This window comes from Gambusia affinis, linkage group LG16, assembly GCF_019740435.1.
Source record: "Gambusia affinis linkage group LG16, SWU_Gaff_1.0, whole genome shotgun sequence".
Classification (NCBI taxonomy): domain Eukaryota; kingdom Metazoa; phylum Chordata; class Actinopteri; order Cyprinodontiformes; family Poeciliidae; genus Gambusia; species Gambusia affinis.
In genome coordinates, this window is record NC_057883.1 from 4,746,365 (window position 1) to 4,766,808 (window position 20,444).

A 20,444-nucleotide genomic window follows, 5' to 3' on the forward strand; every position below is an offset into this window, starting at 1 on the left:
TAATTCCTTAATATGGAAATATTGGCAGATTATTTAACCTGTATAAGTATTTTTTTCCATAAATTAATTTATCAGCTGATAGAACTAGTGCTTTGTCATCAATGTTAAGGATTTATTTAAAACAATCCTCCACATCCTGCTGAAAAGTTACTTTAATGTCAACTTGTCTTATTGAAAGTGTTCAAAGATTTTTGGACTAGAAACTCGACCAAAATGACTTGAAGTTTCCTGCTAGAATAAAATAATAATCTGGAGGACAATATTTACATGAGCAGGTTGTTGTCTGCATTATTAGTAAAACTAAACAATTTTCAGACGCTTATTCTCATTTTGTGTGACACACTGCAAAAACACAAAGTCTTGTCTTTCCATGTGCATGTTGCTGTAACTGAGCACAGTCACTACATGTGCTACTGTAGACCAATATTGATGCTGCTGCTGCTCAATCCTAATCCTGCTAAATCTTTCTGGTTCCACGTCAGGGTTCTTTGTCCCTCTGAGGGGGACTTCCCTGACGCGGCTCGGATCAGATCGGTTCATTTCTTCATATAAACTGCCTGAATGTGAAGCCTGCAGCTGTTCTGGGCGAACAGGAGAAGCAGAACATGGCGGCGGAGCTCAGCTCACCTGCAGCCAATCCAAGGTAACGCCTGTAACGCAGCAAATCTAAAGGCAGAAATCAGAGATCCTGGTTGTCAAGGAGCCACGATGCAAACTTTTATTAAGTATTTCAAGTCTCGTAGAACTTGAGGGACATTAAAGGTATTAAAGCTTCAACAGGTGGAAAGATAAGAAATCAGATCTGGGATTACTCAGCTGCAAAAGGTATTTCAAGAGTTTTACTAAAATAATCCTTTGTGAAGCTGATTTCCTTGGTGGGACTGTTTGGATCTGGCTTTGTGTTGTGACTCTACTGATTTCATAACTAAATGCTGTGAATTCAGAGTAAATTCTGCTCATTTGGGTGAAAACTGAGTGATAAAGCAGGTTATTAATTAGACCTGTCTCAATGTCAAACTTTACTAGACGACAAATTGTCCCAGACTTTATTGTGATAAACGATACTATTGTTGTTTTGAAACCATTTTCCAGTAATATAATGGTAATGGCAATAAAACGTGAGGATTTGGGTTTTCTGAAGAGAGTTTTCTAGAAAGAGAGGAAAGAGAAACAATAAATCATGCCCATGGCAGTTGTTTTAAATTATTATGCGATCAATTGGTTTATTGCTTATTGCAACAGGCCTACATGTGATATTTAATTAAAGCTCATCAGTTTCCAAGCTTCCATGCTTCAGAGCAACTCTCTGCTGAATCTCATAGGAAACTATTTTAAACAATATCAATAGAAAAATTCAATTGAAACACAGAACGAAATAAATCTGCCAATCATCTAATAAAAAATAAAATGATTTTTTTAAGTCCCTCCGCCCCCCACACCATTGTTGGAACAATGGTTCAGTCCAACGTGTAGGTGAGAAGGATCTCACTGCAGCTAACAGAAAGGGGCGGGACGGACACCAATCAGTTTACTGGTTTAACTGGAGTCCTTACAGGAAAAGTCTCCAATGAGACATTATGGTAAACAATAATAATAGCTGAACCAGGTCACCTGCAGCCAAAGCATATTCTAGTTTTCAGAATGGCACTTGTTAGAAGTTTAAAAGTCCTTTGGTGTGTTTGTGAATTATATTCACAATGTGAATGATAAGACAAATATTTGGAAAATAAACAGCAAAAGTGCCAAAATTGCTGACTAAATGTAAAACTGGCCAAACCTCTTTTCCATCTAGTTCTTATTAAATAAGCCAAAGGCTGATATATTTTAGATTTTAACTTATTTACCATTCACAACATCAAAATTTATTATTTGAACTTCAGCACCAGCAAGTATTTGTTTATATCTGTTTTCTTAATCTGCGATGGACTGTCGATCTGTCCAGGGTCAGCAGCCCTCATGACCCACTATAGTGATAATTAATGATAATTAATGGATGGATAAATGTGCTCTTAATGTAATGTACATTTGTCTCCAAAATATTGATTTGATTCATGTTTTATGACTTTTTTTTTAGATAGATGGGATGTAAGGATAGATAAATACATCTCCATAATGATTCCTTATTGTTGCTCATTTGAGATTGTTTGTTACTAATATAATTTTAACATCCGAAAACAATAAAGATTTAATAAAGATTTAAAAATACAAAAAGGGACATGCCACGTGACATATCACGTTTTGTAGCCATTTCTTTACTGTTTAATTTGTATTTTTAATGTTGAAAGTGTTCTTGGGTGTTTTGAAAGGCGTTGTCAAATAAAATACATTATTATTATTATTATTATTATTATTATTATTATTATTATTATTATTATTATAACACGGTTGGTACAGGAAATGGTGTCACTAGCGCCCCCTTCAGTTCCCGAGTGCAATAGTCCCATTTCCATATAAGGTATGAGACTGACAGCGGTCCCGCCCCTTTCTGTCTGCTGCAGCGGGGTGTACTTGACCTGTGCCGCCCTTCCAGGAAAACAGCCTCTAGTGCCATCTGGTGGATGAAGGAAGGAGCCACAGTCCAAGACTAATCCTAACCCTTGTCATTAAGAAGGGACGTATTAAGTCTCCATTGCTGTAACGATGGTGTTTATCCTATGATCCACTTGAGAGTAACAAGTGCGTGGTCAGAGATTGTAATGAACAATATTGTGAAATCCTCAATTCTGTGTACCTCGGCCTTAGCAGTAAAAAAGTAATATATTTGTAAGTAAGATGCATGTCTGTGTGAGTAAAATGTAAAATTTCTGTCCTTTGGGAATTTGGATCGCCATACGTCCACTAATCCAGTTTCCACAAATATATTTTTAAACATTTTACCCATCTTAGATATGGGGGTCTGAGAGGCTGGTTGCCTATCTAGATTTGACATTACACAAATAAAATCCCAACACAATCAGCAGACCGGAGCTGTACTCTGCAATCATATTGAAAACTGACTTAATAAACCCTGGAACACCTTCATTAGGGGCATATACATTTATAAAGGATACCGCTGTTCCATCAATTATTCAATTTACCAATTTAAATCTACCCTCCTTGTCCTTATGTACTAACGTTTCAATGAAGTTAATTTGCCAATGTATCAATATAGCAACACCCCTTTTTCTACCAGAGAGAATACTAAACATTATCAGCCCAAGACTTATTTAATTTTGTATGTTCCACATCTGATAGGAGTGTTTCCTGTAGCAATGCTACTTGACATTCTGATTGTCTGAGTTGCAGCAATACTTTTTTCTTTGGATTGGACAATGCAAACCCTTCACGTTAAAACTTGTTACAGTTAGTGTACTCATGACTGATTTATTTAAAAAATACATGTGCTGGAGGCAGAGACGGCCATTTAACGTATGGAACCAAACATTTGAGTAAAATGGACGCTGAAGACCAAGATGATGCAATAAAATAAAAATAGCAAAGCTTTGCTGTACAATATTGTCAAAACTAAGATTCAAATGCTCTGTTTTTATTTTGATGCAATAGGATCAAAACACCGAAAACACAATTTAAAGTGTGCGTTGCTAAGATAATGCAAGGTAGTGGGTTTAAGTCCCCAGCCGCTATAGAAAGCAGCAACAAACACAAGTGAAAGAGAATTGGATGTGTGCAAAAACAACAAAAAGAGAAATTAAGAGTATGGAAGTTCAGGCTCCTGCAGGAGAGCATGAGTATGTGTACTTTAGTTACAATGTGAAACCTACTAGTGATATTAATGCAACTTAATTATGGCTAATTATGACAGTAATTTAACAAGGTCAGAAGTGACAGTGTTACGCAATTTTCCAACTTACCAGTTTGGAGAAGTAACGTTGCCGAACACAATCACAGTTGGCATTTAAGCACTAAAGACACAATATTTCAGAGTTGAGATCTGCTGGTCCAAGTTGTGTCATATTAGCATTTGAGGCTTCGCTCACGTTTCAGTTCCAACTATTGCAGCAGGGATGGTCTTCCGTAACCTACGTCAACATATTAAAAGCTCAATAATTTTTGTAGAGGCTGTTCTTGCTTTGATTAGCAGAGATTGCTGATATCAGTTCCGTGATTTTTAGTACTGCAGAGAGCATATACCGTGTGCATGATCAATTCATCAACCATAACAAACTATTTGTTTTCTATAAAAATGTCCATGTTTATGTACACTTTGATCATTTTCAAGAATCAATATAATCAAAAATGTTCATAGGAATGAACAAAATATGCCTTTGAATGTTTATGGGAGCAAAACTCAAATAAAGAGAAGTGCAGAAGTTGTTTCAGAATAGAGTTTAAAAAACTGCATGAAGCAGAGCTAAAAATCATCAGTTTTTATTACATTGTACACAACACACATTAGGTAAATGGAAACCATTTCACATTTGAAGACTAAAAATAATTTATTGGGGTTTTTTAAGATATTTGTTTTTGATTTGATTTTATTTTTTACATGTTGATTGTATAAAAGTTCCCTTCTTATTGAGAAAACATTTCACTAGATTGATTGATAAACAAAAAAAAAAAACGGTATAAAAGCTCAGTTTTGAACCACTCAACACTTGGTTTAGTTTGTACAGACATTCTCTTTACGCTCACACTCACTCCAAACTGTGTGTGAGCAGAAACAAAACAAAAACAAAACAAAGGCACCGTGTGAGGATTTCTGTTTTCCTCTCCTATCCCAGGTTTATGTTCCCAGCAAACATGGTGATCAGCAGAATGATGGCGAAGCCGGTGAGCAGCCCGGCGTTCTGGATCAGAAAGAAGACGATCTTGCTCGACGTTCTCTGTTGTTCCTTTGCTATACTGTCCATTTCTGGAAACTGCAGAGGAGGAGAAACATGAATTACACTTATGATATCAGGCAAAACAGACAGTTGAAACCAAAACGAAAGAAAGAAAAAAAAAAAAAAACACTTCTTTTTTTTCTTTTTTGGGGTCAGTTGGAATCGCCAAAATTATTTCTATTTGTTAAATGACACAATAATGAAAGAGAATCTCCAGCAAACGATTGCAAGGAGCTCGTGGAAGGAAACCTAAAAGATTTAACCCAAGTCGTAAAGTTCGAAGACAACGCCAACAAGTACTGAAAAAAAAAACGTGTGTAAATTTCTGATTTAGAAGACATTAATAAAAAATAAAAAAAATAATAATCTGACATATTCTCTCATTATTGTGGCACTGAGCAAATAGAAATAATGTTGGTCATTCTGATTGAGACAAAACAAGAGAAGTTTGGTCTGAATTAACTGCAGACTGAAGGGAAAAACGTGTTTGTGTCTTTTTATTAGGTGTACAGTATGTAAGCTAATAGTTCAACTGTAGAACAACCTGCTAGGAGTCAAAGTTTCAGCCTTATCAAATGGTTTTTCCTTTACTAACGAGCTTCCTGAAAAGATACAGAGCACAATGTAAAGTAGTAGCTCCTTCACCTTTTTACCTCAAGTCAAAACGTCTTTCTTAGGTCTCTTCCACAACATGTGAGTGATTAATACTTATGAAACTGAAATCAAACCAAATACGACTCATTTTGCAAAAAATAAAATTACAGAGATATCTTTTTACCTTCTTTTTTTAATTCAACTTTTCCTGTCAAAATTAAACATATTTTGCTTTGGAGGTCATTGTAGGTCTAAAGTTTAGCCACTTGGGGGCGACATTACAAGCTTGAACCATTAGGTTTGCTGTGTTTAACTTCATGAGACATTTTTTTCTAAGGAATACCAAGTCTCTGGTTAATTATATTTCTGTCTAATGTTGACTATATTTTCTACTTAATATGACACTGGTCTCCACTGCTATATCTTTAGCTTTGCATATGCTACACTGGTGACCCCGGCACGTGTATCTGGGCTGAACAGATGAGCAGGGTGTGTTGCAAGAGCTTTCCCAGCTGAAACAGCTGGCAGAGTAATGCTAAAGAAAGCAATCAGTTAAAACAAAATGCTCAGACGACACAAGTTTCAGTCTCGTAAGTAGGAGTCAGTCGGACTCCTACTGAGACATTTAAATCACACGGTCAGATGGACTGCTCACCATGTCTGCTAGTGCAATATACAGGAACATTCCTCCCGCGATGGCAAAGATAGGATTCGGGGCAAAACTGTTTCCAAGCAGGATGCCGAACACGAGGCCGACATAACAGGACATTGCCGACAGCAGGTTGAAGAAAACGGCCTGCGGGACGCTCATTCCAGCATTCAGTAGGATAACAAAGTCGCCTGCAGAGAAAGAAACACTGATTTAAAACCAGCTGCATCAAAAAAAAAAGCTAAAGGAGCAACTCTGCTTTGTTTGAACTCTGTTGAGCTATTGTCTAAATTATACTGTAAAGAATTGAGGATGATGTTCTACCTCACAAATGTATTCACAACCCGTGAACTCTGACATTTTCTCACCAGTGACCTCGATTTACACAAAGCAGTGACTAATGATAGAAATCTGAAATCAGGTGACTGCATTCCTCCTTTCTGAGTCAATACTTTGCAGAGTCACTTTTTGTCGCACCTAGATCTACAACTCTTCTTGGGTTTGTCTCTTCTGGCCTGACACATATATGAGGAGAGAACGTTTTTCCAAGTCAAGTAAAGTCAAATTGGATGGAGAGCATCTGTGAACACTGTTTTTCCAAGTCTGTTCTGGATTTAACTGGGACATTCTAGCACAGAAACCTTACTTTTATCTAAGTTGCTCCATAGTGCTGATAGTTCTGGGATGAAGGGTTCTTGTCCTAGTAAGAGGTGAATGGGGTTTAACAATACGTGTTTTCTGACCCCCTGTGACCAGTTTTTCTATCCTTGCTGAAGAAAGCTCCCCTACAGCCTGATGCTGCCATCACGTTGCACCGTGTGGAGGGTGATCTGCGGTGTCGAACTTCTGCCAGACATAGGTCACTGAGTGCAGTCCAGAAAGTTCTGTCTTAGGGTGTATTCACACCAGAACTGTTTATTCTGCTTTAATCAAACTCTAGTCCATTTGCCTAGAAAGTCTGGGTCGTTTGCGGAGCTGTGAGGCACAATTGAAATCCGATGCGGACCAGAAGAGCAAATTCTGGTCTGCCTGCTAACCTAGTAGGTTCCTGTTTGCTTGAAGTGAACTCTGGCATATGTAAACACCAAGCGGACCGGAGACCGCTCCAAAAGCAGGAAGTGAACTACAGCAACAGGGCATTCTGGGTAAATACAACCAAATACAAACTTGCCAGCAGGAAAAATGGCTCGCTGCATTTTCCAGATGACAAAACAGAAATCTTACAAGCGCTAAAGATTTGACACCGCTCTACTTTTCTTTAGATTTCTTCCAGAAAGAAGTTGCGCTCAGCGTCTTCTTCAGAGGATTTCCTGTCGTTTCCTTCAGTGGTTCTTGGTGCATCAGCAGAACAGGCGAGGGGGCTAAACATGTATTTTTAGAGGGTTTGGTTTGCTTGTGTGAAAAGCAAACCAAGCAGCGGAAAATATTAACAAATCTTTTAATTTTGGTCCCTAGTTGAACAGACTTTGCCGGACTATCAAGTGTGAAAGGAGATAATCTCCTGACTACATCATTTTTCACTCATTGACATGTTGCATGGACTTCTCAGCTGCCTCTCTTGCAGGGCCCGTTAGGTCGACTGAGCAACCGGGGGCGTTTTCAGATGACGGACTGAAGGGTTGAATATGGGTGCACTGGATTTTGTTTTGACAGAACAGAGTATCGAGTGGTGAAACCAAAGGCATCGCACACTTTGCCACATGACGTATCACAGTCAGTGTCACTCACCCAGCTCATGGGGAAACTCCTCACAAACGATGGCGGTGGACGTGCTGAACCCCGTCAGAACGGACACGGTGAACGACGCGCCGATGACCAGGCCGTCGATGAAGTTGTGCACGGCGTCGCTCAGAGATATCATCCAGGCCACCGTCTTGATGCTGGTGATGCGCTTCCCGCGCAGCCAGTGACACGTCACTTCCGACACCGGGGCGTCCTGGAACGGCGACAAGCGGGTTAATAGGCCGTGCAGCCAGCGTTCGTGTTTGGTCATGTCAAAGCAAACATATGGAATCAATGACAAAGCTCAAACGCTAAAGTCCACTTCAATCGGAAAATAAAGAATGACTTCCAAGGGACACGGATCACTGCCTACTGCTGTTCCTCTAACTTGTTAGAGAGGGGAAAGAAAAAAAAAAGATTGATTACTTGAATTGTCCTTTCTGATTATTCAGCTGCAGTTTGCAGCAGATCTCTTTAATTAGAAAAATAATGGCTCGAGTGTTGCTAGCAGGAAGTCGGAGAATGCAAAGAGACAAACAGATTTCTTGGCATTTGCTTGGAGTCCCTCTAAAGAGACAAAGAAGCTTATATGAGCTGTGGACCAACAAGGGCTCTTTGTGTAAAAGTCAGACAATGGGTCCCCTTTACCATGATGGGGGATCGGATTCCTCACAGCTTAGTTTTTCTCCTTGATCATTTTTAGATACCTTTCAAACCAGAAGCAATGTGATGACAGACATTTCTGTAATTTATTAACCTTATTAATCTCTGACCTGCACTTATCAGTGGTAAAAGCTTCATAAATTTCTCTCTCTTAGACGTGGGCCGGTTACTGATACAAAGTACACCAAGGTTTCAAATCCGCTGAAGTTTTCCATCTTGTCGATCCGACTCCTTAAAGTTGTTGGCTTTTGGAGATGAGAGTACCCCTCCCCCACTTGTTTTTGAACTTGCTGGTCCCATAAACACGTCGGTAAATCTAGAAACACTAAAGGCATCAGCCATGACGAGGAAACACAGGAGTCCCATCAACCAGTCTTTTTAAAGGTAACAAGTTGGGCTGAAGCGATTAATCCATCCATCCATCCATTTTCTTTACACCCTTCTTCCCTAATGGGGTCAGGAGGGTTGCTGGTGTCTATCTCCAGCTGCGTTCCGGGTGAGAGGCGGGTTCACCCTGGACAGGTCGCCAGCCTGTCGCAGGGCAACACAAAGACATACAAGACAAACAACCATTCACACACACACTCACACCTAGGGAGAATTTAGAGAAACCAATTAACCTGACAGTCATGTTTTTGGACTGTGGGAGGAAGCCGGAGAACCCGTAGAGAACCCACCATGCACAGGGAGAACATGCAAACTCCATGCAGAAAGATCCCCGGCCGGGAATCGAACCCAGGACCTTCTTGCTGCAAGGCAACAGCTCTACCAACTGCGCCACTGTGCAGCCCGCACGAAGCGATTAATCGGATTATTGGAATCATTGCCTGCTAATTTAGTAATCGATTAATCGCTAATTGGTGTGTATACAGACCAATTAGGGTCAACTTTTATGGATTTCTAAGGTTGTATAAAAAGGCTGAAGTGCTTAAATGAAAAATCTGCAGAATGTGGCACATTTTTAATCCTATTAATCATCAGGATAATCTATTAATTGTCAGAACAAATCGAGAGAGTCATTGATTTCTACTATAATCTCTAGCTGTTGCCCTAGTAACAAGCCACAAATGGGATGCTGTTTGAGCAGCTTTCGCCAGACTGAATAAGAGTAACAATATTCCCCATTCAATCCTTAAACGTTTATCAATCCTGTTCACCTACGGAACAGTTTTATCACTGCTTTTCAGTAAAAAGCATTTCATTTCAGACGGGACCTGTTGGGGCTCGACCGCCGGACTGCTCTTATCCGTAGAAACGGTGGCGATGTTGGTCAAAACCACAGAGTCGCTTTTCACCCGAGCGTCTCCGTTCTGGACGCTGTTTTCCTGAGGCGGGTCGGCGGGAGTGAAGTGGCTGTGGCCGTGCTGAGAACACAGACGGAAAGCATCACATGAGTTAATTAAAAGGACCGCCATTGAAAACAAAGAGGAAGCAGTACATTGATGTTATTGTGTAGGGAAACTAAAATAAAAGAAGTAAAACAAAAATGTGTCAAAGTGTCACTGCAGTTCCTCCTGCTGCGTCTTTAGTGTCTAATTGGGTCACACAAACAACCTAATCACAGTGATTAAATCCTGTCAGGTGAGATAGTGGAACGACTTCAGCAGCAGTTCCCTATCAAACACATGATACCTGCAGATAACAGTTCAGGAGAGCTAACAGTTTTTATAATCTTATCTCCAGAGGGAGCTACTCATGAGATAATGTGGACCTGAGCAGGAGGCTGTTGTTGTCCAGGTTAATCTGACATGAGCAGAAAGACTTTGTCAGGGGTAAAGTACAGAAAACTTCACATCTGAGGGTCACACTGGCATCACAGGAATGAAAAACTATCGATTACAAGGTGGAGGACAAGCCAGTTAATGTAGGTTACTATGGCAGAGTTCACTGATCTCAAGAGGCAGGCAGCCTTTAAAACTGATTAACTGGTGAGGATTTTTCTGGAGAAGGAAAGTTACAAAAACAAAAGACAAAAAAACACATTTTAACAGTAAAAAATGGCCAATGTAAAATGACATTATGCTTTTACATGGCAACCAACAAAAAAAAAGTTTATATCAGAAAAGCAGTCATAACAAGACCATAAAAACGGGTAACAAAAATGATATTAAAGTTCAATAATTCAGGCTTAGTTAGAGCTATAAAAGATTAACATCATTGGCTTTACTGGTTTGACACACTGAAGTTTTTACAATTTCTCTCTTGAAATACTAACTCAAACACTATTTTTCACAATTCACCCCGAGTAGAAAACAGGATTAAATGTTTCAAAGGCATGGAGATGCAGTCACTGGCCTCAACTACTTCTAAAGAGGTTGGGGGGAAAAGCTACAACTTCAAAACGGCTAACATTTTCCAAAGTATAACAATAAGTTCACAGTAAATTTAATGGGATGCCAGAGAAAGTTCAAGGCCCTGTGAAGCATAAGGTAATTACGCAGCACACCTTCTCCCCTACTTGTTGCTCTCATGTTGCTTGCTAGCATGTTGCAGGATGCTAGCAAATTTTCCCCTTTACTGTACCCTATGCTCACATAATGCCATTGTAGTTCAGTGTTTAATGGAGTTGCTCTCATTGAAATAATTTACCATTTCTGTTTTTGTGCTGTAAAGTAAAAATCCCCAATTGTGAGACAGTAGAAACCCTCTGCTATCATTTTCTGTTCCAACCAAATTCCATTTTTCCCCCCCTCAAAAAGTTAAGTTTTTTTTCCACTTTTCTCCTTTAGATACTAAACTCAAACCTTAAAAGTTACTAATTTTGTCAATTATCAGTCTGATATTTAAGCCAAATCTGTCTTATCTAGCTAGCTACTCCTTCCAAAAAAATCCAAAATCTAAATGAGCAGTTCATAAGCTAGTTAGCATCATGCTCCATTTGCTATGTTTATGTCCTTTATACATTATAATGTGGACACTCCAATGGGAATTTGTATTACTGAAAAACTGTTGACTGAAAGGAAGCTACTCTACTAAGTGAGGAATGCTAGCATTAGCCATGCTAACATGCTAGCATGTGCTAACGGCACAATTAAAGAAAAAAGGGTTTGGGGAAAATTAGCTTCAAATTAATTATCAACTTTGAATAGAAGTGCGTAGGATGCAGAGATGAATGCATTATCATTATCAGTGGCTTAAATGTAGCTATGTAAAGCTTTGAGCTTGCTTAACATTAGTTAGTTTTATTTACATCCAAAATAAAACTAACATTTGCCTTATTACCACTGGAGATAGAAAACTGATCGAAACATACAAAGTTTTATACAAATTTAAATCTTAAGCAAAATACACTATTATTTCTATATTGTAACACTAAATAATTACAGAAATGAAATGAAACACTATAAACTGTGAGCCTGTTTAGGAACAGAGTATCACTTAGAAGAGAGAGTGAAAAAATTCACTTTCTACACAGCTTACCTCGAGGCCAATCCCGAGAAACATCTTCAGTATTTTTTCCACAATATATAAAAGGTAAAATCCTCCAAATATGCCAACTGCCTTTCCCACGTAGTCGTCTGCTTTAGGATCGAAGCCCAGAGCCTGTGAAGGAAAAACACAACAGAGCTTTTTACTGGTTGAGAAACCAGGTGTTCTCGACTTGATTATTTGTTATTCGGCTCTATTACAAAAGCAACAAAAATGTACTTAGATTTTGAATTTCTTGCCCCGATAAAAATGTAAAAAGTAAAATAAAATAAATAATGGCAGCTTCAAATCTTTACTGACCTCTGGTATGAGCTGCAGCACAGCATTGGAAAAGAGAGTCCCGATGGCGAGGCCTATAAAGTAAGTCAACACTTGAGGGAAATAAGGCTTCTTGGTGAAGGGGATCAGCACCAGACCGAGAAGGGACGCCAGGTTGATGATGGTAACAGCCAGAAATCCATAACCCCACACTGTCACAACATTGAACAAACATTTGAATTTAGCCAACAATTATTGAATTTATTTCACAAAACAGCAGCTAACAGGGAGGTTTAATGAAGGACAGCAAAGTTGCTCTATTTTATCTTCTTCAGCAATTGACATTGGTTTTTTTGATCTTGTTTTGTTTCTTTTCTTTTTTTTTGCTGGATTTGGAAATGTTGGTAGTTAACGAAGCACTAACTGCTAATATCAGATGCAAAAAATGGCTTAAAAATCTTGACACTATGTGGTGTGAGAAACAGGACAGGCTTAACCAGACTGAGACCACATCGTCTCCACCGAGCCAACAGGAAGCTGGAGGAAAGCCCCAGTAGGTCCTACAAAAACGGGTCAACACACGGCTGACAATGCCACTCCTCCAGGGACAACCGTTTTCAGATATCGAGGGTAAATTTGTAGACTGAACTTGTCACAGTAAGCTCTTTTACAGTGCCGCCAACCATTGAGCGAAATCTTGTTCTTGCTTATTTGAAAGGAAATCTGAAGAGGTTTTGATTTAATGAACTTAGTTTTATTTGGAGAGGGTAAATTCTTTTCAAGAAAGGAAAGAGTCGACCAAGAACAAATCAAAATGCATTTTGATTATTATTTTATTAAGAAATTAAGCACAGAATTTGAGCAATGACTCCCCTGGCTAGTCCAGGGAAGCGAAGAAAAGATGAAAGTACATTTTAATATCCACCAGCCCTCTTACATATATGGGAGAAAAAGGGAGGATCCCACCAGTGTCAGTTTACTTCACAACTCTGGTATTTGCACCTGCAGACTGTGACCCTGGATGGTTCAGACCAAGGTCAGAAATACCCTTTGCTCTGCGTTTCCAGCGAGCTGCCGCCAACATGAAGGGCTAGCTAAAATTGATTGCTTGCTTGATTGATTGATTGATTGATTGATTGATTGATTGAAATAAAACAAAGTTTCGACATAACACCATCTATCACGTGGGTGTAGATTTGTTAAAAACACATCAGACAGGCCCGGAGAAGCAGATATGTCTGTGAGCAGTGTGACATCTGTACCAGCAACAGGAGATGATTAAAAGGTAAATGACCAAACAGGAAATGGACACAAGCTTCCCGCTGACATCACACACCATTCAGAAACTAAGTGTATGGAAGGAGTGAGACACGCAGCACCTGAGTTGAACGAGAGTGTCAGTATCAACCTCCTCTCTCCATCACAAAGAGACAAACTGCTCAAACTGATTGGAAAGAAGCGTACCATTATCTGTCTGCTGGATGGAGTGGAAACCAGAACTCTATGGGATACTGGATCACAGGTCTGCCTCATGAGTGAAAAATGGAGAAAGCAGAATTTCCCCCATGTTACTATCAGAACTGAAATTATTGGACCTGGGATATTGGATGGAAGAGCAGTGAATGAGACACCAATCCCTTTAATTGGCTGGGTTGAGGTCAAATTAAAATTACCATCAGTGAGTCAAACACAACTAGAGCTCTGGGTGTCAGTTCTAGCTGCTGACGAGGAGAAGAACCAATCATTGGTTACAATGTGATTGAGTAACTATTAAAAATGGGTCTAGATCCTCCCCCCATCAGTACAGAAGCTGTTAGTGCAGCATTTTCTATTTAAAGTAAGAAGCTAGAGGTTTTTCTAAGTCATGAGAAACGAATGAGGAACAGGGCATTAGTACTGTTAAAGCATCGAGAGAAAACTTCATCATCCCAGCTGGCCAGACGAAGATGGTGAAGTGCAGTACACGAACTGGTCCACTTGCAGGTCAGCAAGGAGTTCTGTTTGAACCTCTGTCACAGTCACAGCTACCAGAAGGACTAAGGGTTAAAGAAGGAATAGTGTGCCTACATCAGAGTTCCTGGTCCTGCTCCAGAATCCCAGTGAACCATGATACTGCTCACGACATTGTTTTACCCTCCAAAAGCAACGTAGGTCAAATCCAAGCAGTAAAAGCAATGTACGTGGCACCAACAGAATCAACAAAAATAAATGAAATAGAGACACCAAATTTGAATTGTGAAAAGGGAACTTCAACAGGATCAGAGAGCAAAGGGGGGGGAAAGGAGAACCAAAGCAGGGCTGAAAGTGAAGATCGTTGGGATCCACCAGTTCCCATCAGCCACCTTTTCCCAGCACAACAGCAGTGGGTGAAACAACTACTCTGAGTGCTTGTTAGGAATCTGAATGAGAAGGGAGGACCAGGAAAACTGAGAGCATTCTGGGAAGATAAAATGTACGTTGTTAAAGAGAGAAAACATCAGGACAGCTCTGTGACAGAATGGAAATACTGTAATTAAACCCCTCCCTTTTGCTTACTTTATTTAAAGACTGCTGACTATACTCTCAAGCTGCACTTCTACTCAAACTGAAAGATGCATTAAGCTGCAGTTACAGCAGTTCGCCACCAGTTGGCACACAGAACAAGGTGAGCACTCCTCCTGACTCAGTAACAGCTGGTCAGCGGAGGAGCTCACTGTGTCCGTTAACAGTGTTCATCAAATAAAAGAACCTGTGAAAACCACACTGATTAATGATGAAGTGTGCAACATTTTGTCTCAGTGATTTAAATTTAAATTAGATAATGTAGCTCTGAATCAGCTGGTGATTCTCTCTCACCGAAAGGTGGTTGAATACAAATCCAGGTCATACTTTTACTTGAGGTTTGTTGGTTGTTTAATAATAAAATGTTGAGAAGTTCAAGGTGGAATAAATGCACCTGTTTCACCAAGAGGGACAAAATAATTAAAAACACTAATAATTACAGTCTGCCAGCGATTTAGCCAGACTTTAGAAAGGGCTTAAAAGGGCAGTAACCCAGGGTGTCAAGTTATGAGGGACGCCCCAATTTTTGTTGTTGTTTTGTGCTACATATTAAACTCTTTTTTTAAAATTAATCTAAACCAGTGCTTTTAAATTCCAGTCCTCAGGCCCCCCTGCTCTGCATGTTTTAGATGTGCCTCTACACCAGAACAGCTGATTCAAATGATTGCATGACGTCTTCTGCACCCACCAAGTACTGCAGGAGCCTGTTAATCACCCAAAGATTCAATCCAGGTGTGTAGCAGAAGGGAAACACCTAAAACATGCAGGGCAGGGCGGCGTGAGGACCGGAATTGAAAAACACTGATCTAGACAACACTCAAATATCAAAATTCTAAAGTTGCAGTACATCGTTTTGGACCAACATGGAGCATCTGCTAGATGTTTTTAACCAAGCATCCATCCATCCATCAACTTGTACCTGCTAATTTGTAAACCGAACTGTCAACGTTCTGTAATTTACATGAGTACATTTTTTTATTTTTTATTTTGGAGGGGGGGGGAATCGGGCACCAACACTGTCTCCAGCCCAGGGGCCTTTTCTCTCTCTAAATCCGGCCCTGTCCTGTGGGACTGAAATTAGGGCAGATTTCCAACAACCTATTGCAGAACAAATATGTAACTATGACTAATATAATTTCTGACTCTTACCTTTTAATAGATCCAGAGTTGAGATCATGTAGGAAAAATGCTACTCGTGATGCATTCTGCCTGATCCTCCCGTATTCATTTACACCAAGAAAAACCTCAGTGAAACAGATCTTCCACCTGAGTCTCTGTGGCTGAAAGTGTTGCCACATTTCTCATTTAAGGCGATAAACCGCCGTGACCCGTCGGTCACCACCAGGGGCGCCGTATAGGGGGTAAAAGGTAAGACAATTCATTTATCTATTTTCCTAGAAATAAATAAAAAAAACTGGGGCCCTGTCAATTAATCACATTGTGTTTTCTGAAATAGTTTTTAGCAGTAAAAATCAAATGTAGCCCCTCCCAGACCAAACAGCAGACGTCCATGTTTGCTCTGATCTACATGAAGTGGTTTTTTCCTGCTTGGAGCTTCTTGACAGTGTTCAGCAGCAGTCAGTACACGACAAGAATGACTGTGGTCGTTACTATACTGCTAATACAAATAATAAAGTTAGGTTTTCACAAAAATAGAGAAATAGAGAGAGAGAGAAAAAAAACAAGAGCGTCAATTTATAACCCAGTTTTTCTCCGTGAGAGGTGGGTAGACTGTGTGAGATTCTCAACCATTTAGCATAGTTTTTTACATATTTGTTAAAACTGTCATTATGTTGTGATATAATAATAATCAGTGAAATTTTTATTTCATCTGCTTTCTCCCAGTGCTATCTAGAAACAACCAATCAAAAGCAGGAGAGTTTTAGTGCTGTCAATAACAATCTCGTGTTGCTGCTCATCCTCCCTCCCCTTGCTCTGTGCTATGCTGTAGCTAGCAATAACGATAAGTTGTTTCTCCACCATTAGCACATTTAGCAGTGAGTGAATGAGGTTGATTGACAGCGCTAGGACCCTCCTACTGGTTCTGATTGGTTGTTTTGGTCGGAACATTGCATTACTTTAGCCAGTAATAGTCGTTCAAGAAGGAAGTGGAGGAGATTGATTGATTTCACAGATTATCTGTCTCACAACAAACTGTCACAACATGGTGATAGCTTTAACAAATATGGAGAAAACATATTTTTTATTAAAGTTATGTGCAGCAGCTTGAATAAAATGCAACAACGTAGCATTTTTTTGAGAAGTCTGGATTGCTTCATGTACATTTTGCATGTTGCCTATGACTGTTGCTCATGTGGAGAGACATTTCAGTAATCTAAAACTAATAAATAAATTAAACAACCTATTTGTATATTGTATGTGGACTGTTGCATACATGAGCAGTAAATATTGTGCTAGTTATCAGTATTGAAACAAAGAAACAAGTTACAAAGAAGCAATTATAAGCCTTTAAAATTGTGACGCTTTTGATGACAAATTTTTTTGTCATGGCGGCGCCCCTGGTCACAACCGGACTTATTAAGAAGAACCGGATTTCTTAATAAGTCCAGTTGGACTTATTAGGAAATCTAACAGGTGTTTAAACGCAGCAACTCACCAGAGTAGTCGACGGAGGGCACCGTTATCGGGTTGACATAGGGGCAGGAGGGCAGCAGCACCTGGGTCAACACGGCGGGACAGATCCGCCCCAGGTGTCCCACGGTCAGCTCAGTGACGTTACTGAAGCCAAAGTGGGACAAAATCTGCTCCGCTGAGGGACACTGAGGGCCACACAGATGATATTAGACTTTATTTCTTCCATGTTTCTGGCTTTTTGCTGTATAGAGAGTTTCTCTTCCCACCTGAAGGTCCGATTAACACTATATAACACACTGTAAAGTTTTATTGTTTTTACACACAGTCATGGATAGAGTTTCAAAATAGTCTCTGTTAAAGATGTGTAGGTTTCATAAACATTTTTCTTTTATAACTTTAGCTGTGTTGATTTAAAAAAAACATATTAAAAAAGTTAAGTTGTGTATTTTGGGTTGTTTTAATTTTTTACCATCTTCAAAATCCTAATACTAATTTCTTTAGTATTTAGTAGAATACCTCGCTCAGAGACAGTTTAGGTTCTGCCCATAAGTTTACTATGGAACTGAGATCAGCAGTCTATGATGGTCAATATTTCAACATAATGTTCTTTCCTTATTGTGCTCTCTACTTGTTTAAGCATAAGAATTAATCCAGCTCCTTAATAATAATAATAATAATAATAATAATAATAATAATAATAATAATAATAATAATAATAATAATAATAATTAAAGGGGAATTATTGTGTGTTTTCCAGGCACAAAGCACCATTTTACAGCACAATCAAATAACTGCTACCTTCATTTGGTATGAAAATTCTGTATATATCAAATATGACAAAAGAAATTTTACTTTGTAATTTAACGCCTTGAAACTGGGCCCCTGTCTCTTTAAGAAACTCCTGCTCTTTTTGAAACTCCGCCTTCAGGAAGTCATCACAGCATGGCTTCTCTCTCTATTAACCCTTTAACAACAGTTTTACCAGCGTTGTACTGAGAAGTAGCTCCTATAATGAGCTCAGTCGATGCAAAGTTCCACCAGGTGTTTGCTAATCGCTGCTGGCTAGTCTGAAGGAGCTGAGTGGGGGAGAAATGGAGATGGGCTGCTATGTGAGGCAAAAGCTTGGAAACTTTGAAACTGCGTCTCGAGGGTGGAGCTAAGTCCATCCAGGTATTTTTGCACAGCTGCAAAGCTGCAACTGGAGATTAAAGGATTTCTCAAACATCCTAATCTCTTATTAATCTGTTCAGCAAATAAAGTAAAATTTTGGGAAACTTATATGGGCAATGTGTTCTCAAAAACCTTCAATCCCTAAAACGGCATAATGCAAATGGTGAACACTGCAGATTTATTGTGTATTTATCATACATATATATAAAGTATGCATGCCACTTTATATGCATGGAATTATTAGTATGCTGGAATTTCTGAAAATGAATTTGGACTAATGCGTTGACATACAATTTCTCTATCGTTCACTGAATATTTATTATGTTCAAAGAACCAACTTGGATCACAATCTAAAGGGCAACCCAAATGTTGAAGATGATTTTCTCCAGCAGACCACATATCAATGATGATTAAAAAAAAAACAAACAAAAAAAAACCTCTTCCATACATTATGCATATTCACAGGGAAAGTAAAAATGGCAAAATATGTGAAATTTTCCCTGACAACCATAAATAAATGTATTTCTACGAATAAAATAAAATACAAATAAAAAACAGAAAACGAATGGAAAAAGACTCAAAACTGTTCACAAAAGTGAATGAATACACACCTCTTTGCTTTCCAGCGGATTTCCTTCACTTATTGACTCAGATCTCCTGGCTGAGATCAACAGCAGCATGTCTTCAAGCTTCGCTGTCGTAATTGATTCATTCTCACCGTAAAAGTGTAAAATATTCTCCAGAAATTCCTGTCCGTTCCGCCCAGACACCTCAACGCCGTGGGTGACCGCAGTCAGCGCCAGGGCGCACGCGGCGAGCCATTTCACATCACACATCTCGACTTTTTGTTTGTTTGTTTTTCTGGAGTGCAGTTTAAAACCCACTACAACAGCCGCCGCGAGAGCATTTAAATCAGCCCGGTAAAAATCACGACGTCCGTGGAGTTGTTTGAGCCATCGAGTTCTGCTGAGGTCCCCCACCCCACTCCCTCTCTCGTGATGACTTTATTTCGCTCCTCGTGCGGTTTGAGCAGCTCGGTAGGATGAGTCCCCTGCTCCCTGAGGTGGATGAGGTTCAAAGATCAACCCCGCTTCAACCAGAAATAACCTGCGGAGGGGGGACCGAGCGAACGAGGCCGCGCGCGCGTTCACGCACGCTCTTTTCCACGTTTTATTTAAATCCCGATTCAATCAACAGCAACAACGAGCTCACAACCAAACAGTGAGGGAAGTAGAGAACGGTATTCAACAGATTCTGTCGGAAAACGTGTGACGTGACAAAATTGGTGGAGGGCGCGCGGGATGTATGAGTCGCTGTAAGTCTTTAGTTGATTATGTATGGAAGTAAATATGTGCCATCAGGATTTGAATAAAAAAAAATGCATCTGAAATTTGAATGTTGTATATTAATGCTTACTTTTTCAGTGCTAAATAAATTCAGAATATATTTTTAACCTAAAAAATATTCAGTCATTACTTGTAAATGAAAATAAATTGAGTGTCATTATTTGTACATGCTTGCAATTTTCGTTTGTTATAAAAATTCACATTTCTATTTCAAAGTGATCAAATTTTCAATATAGCCTATATATATTAATAATGTCTTTGTGTAGACAGTGACATACAAACTTAGCAAACTTTAAGTTGTGTCGCCCTCTTGTGGCAGCACATGGTTGACCAACTAACTACAGTATATATATATTATAAAAGGGGTGTTCAAAAGTGAGGCTCAGGGGCCATTTGTGGCCTCTTGACAGATATTTTGCATCCTGGGATTGGAAATGAAGAGCCACTCAAACTTGGCTCTGCCAGCGCAGAACATTGATACAGACAGAAACATTTATTTATTTATTTATCGTAATTAAGGGCAAAATTATTACCAATTAAAATATTTTTACAATGGAAGATGTAAGAAAGTATTTGTTGTTTTCTTCCTTAATAAGTAGGGTCACATCTGTCCAATTACTTTAGAGGCAAATTTGGCTAAATCTGTTTTTATTG

At 39.3% G+C, this 20,444-nt stretch overlaps 1 protein-coding gene across 1 annotated transcript; it reads right to left on the bottom strand.

The window, feature by feature from the left end:
• Positions 1–4,352: 4,352 nt before the first annotated feature.
• On the bottom strand, positions 4,353–19,682 carry slc39a8 (solute carrier family 39 member 8). The gene is made up of 8 exons (XM_044142901.1): positions 19,056–19,682; positions 17,297–17,459; positions 12,181–12,350; positions 11,872–11,994; positions 9,666–9,815; positions 7,795–8,002; positions 6,073–6,257; positions 4,353–4,859 (listed from the first exon to the last, which is right to left on the bottom strand). The coding sequence occupies exons 1-8, from the start codon at positions 19,278–19,280 to the stop codon at positions 4,713–4,715; spliced, it is 1,371 nt and encodes a 456-aa protein (XP_043998836.1). The 5' UTR covers positions 19,281–19,682; the 3' UTR covers positions 4,353–4,712.
• Between the last annotated feature and the right edge of the window lie 762 nt (positions 19,683–20,444).

Bases quoted from the DNA above. Each gene is read 5' to 3' on its own strand.
- slc39a8 (XM_044142901.1), bottom strand. From the start codon at position 19,280: ATGTGTGATGTGAAATGGCTCGCCGCGTGCGCCCTGGCGCTGACTGCG. The intron at 9,816-11,871 runs GTAAGCTGTGTA...CTGTGTTCTCAG, and splicing joins TTCTCGGGATTGGCCTCGAG to CACGGCCACAGCCACTTCAC. The intron at 4,860-6,072 runs GTGAGCAGTCCA...CCTCCTCTGCAG, and splicing joins ATATTGCACTAGCAGACATG to TTTCCAGAAATGGACAGTAT.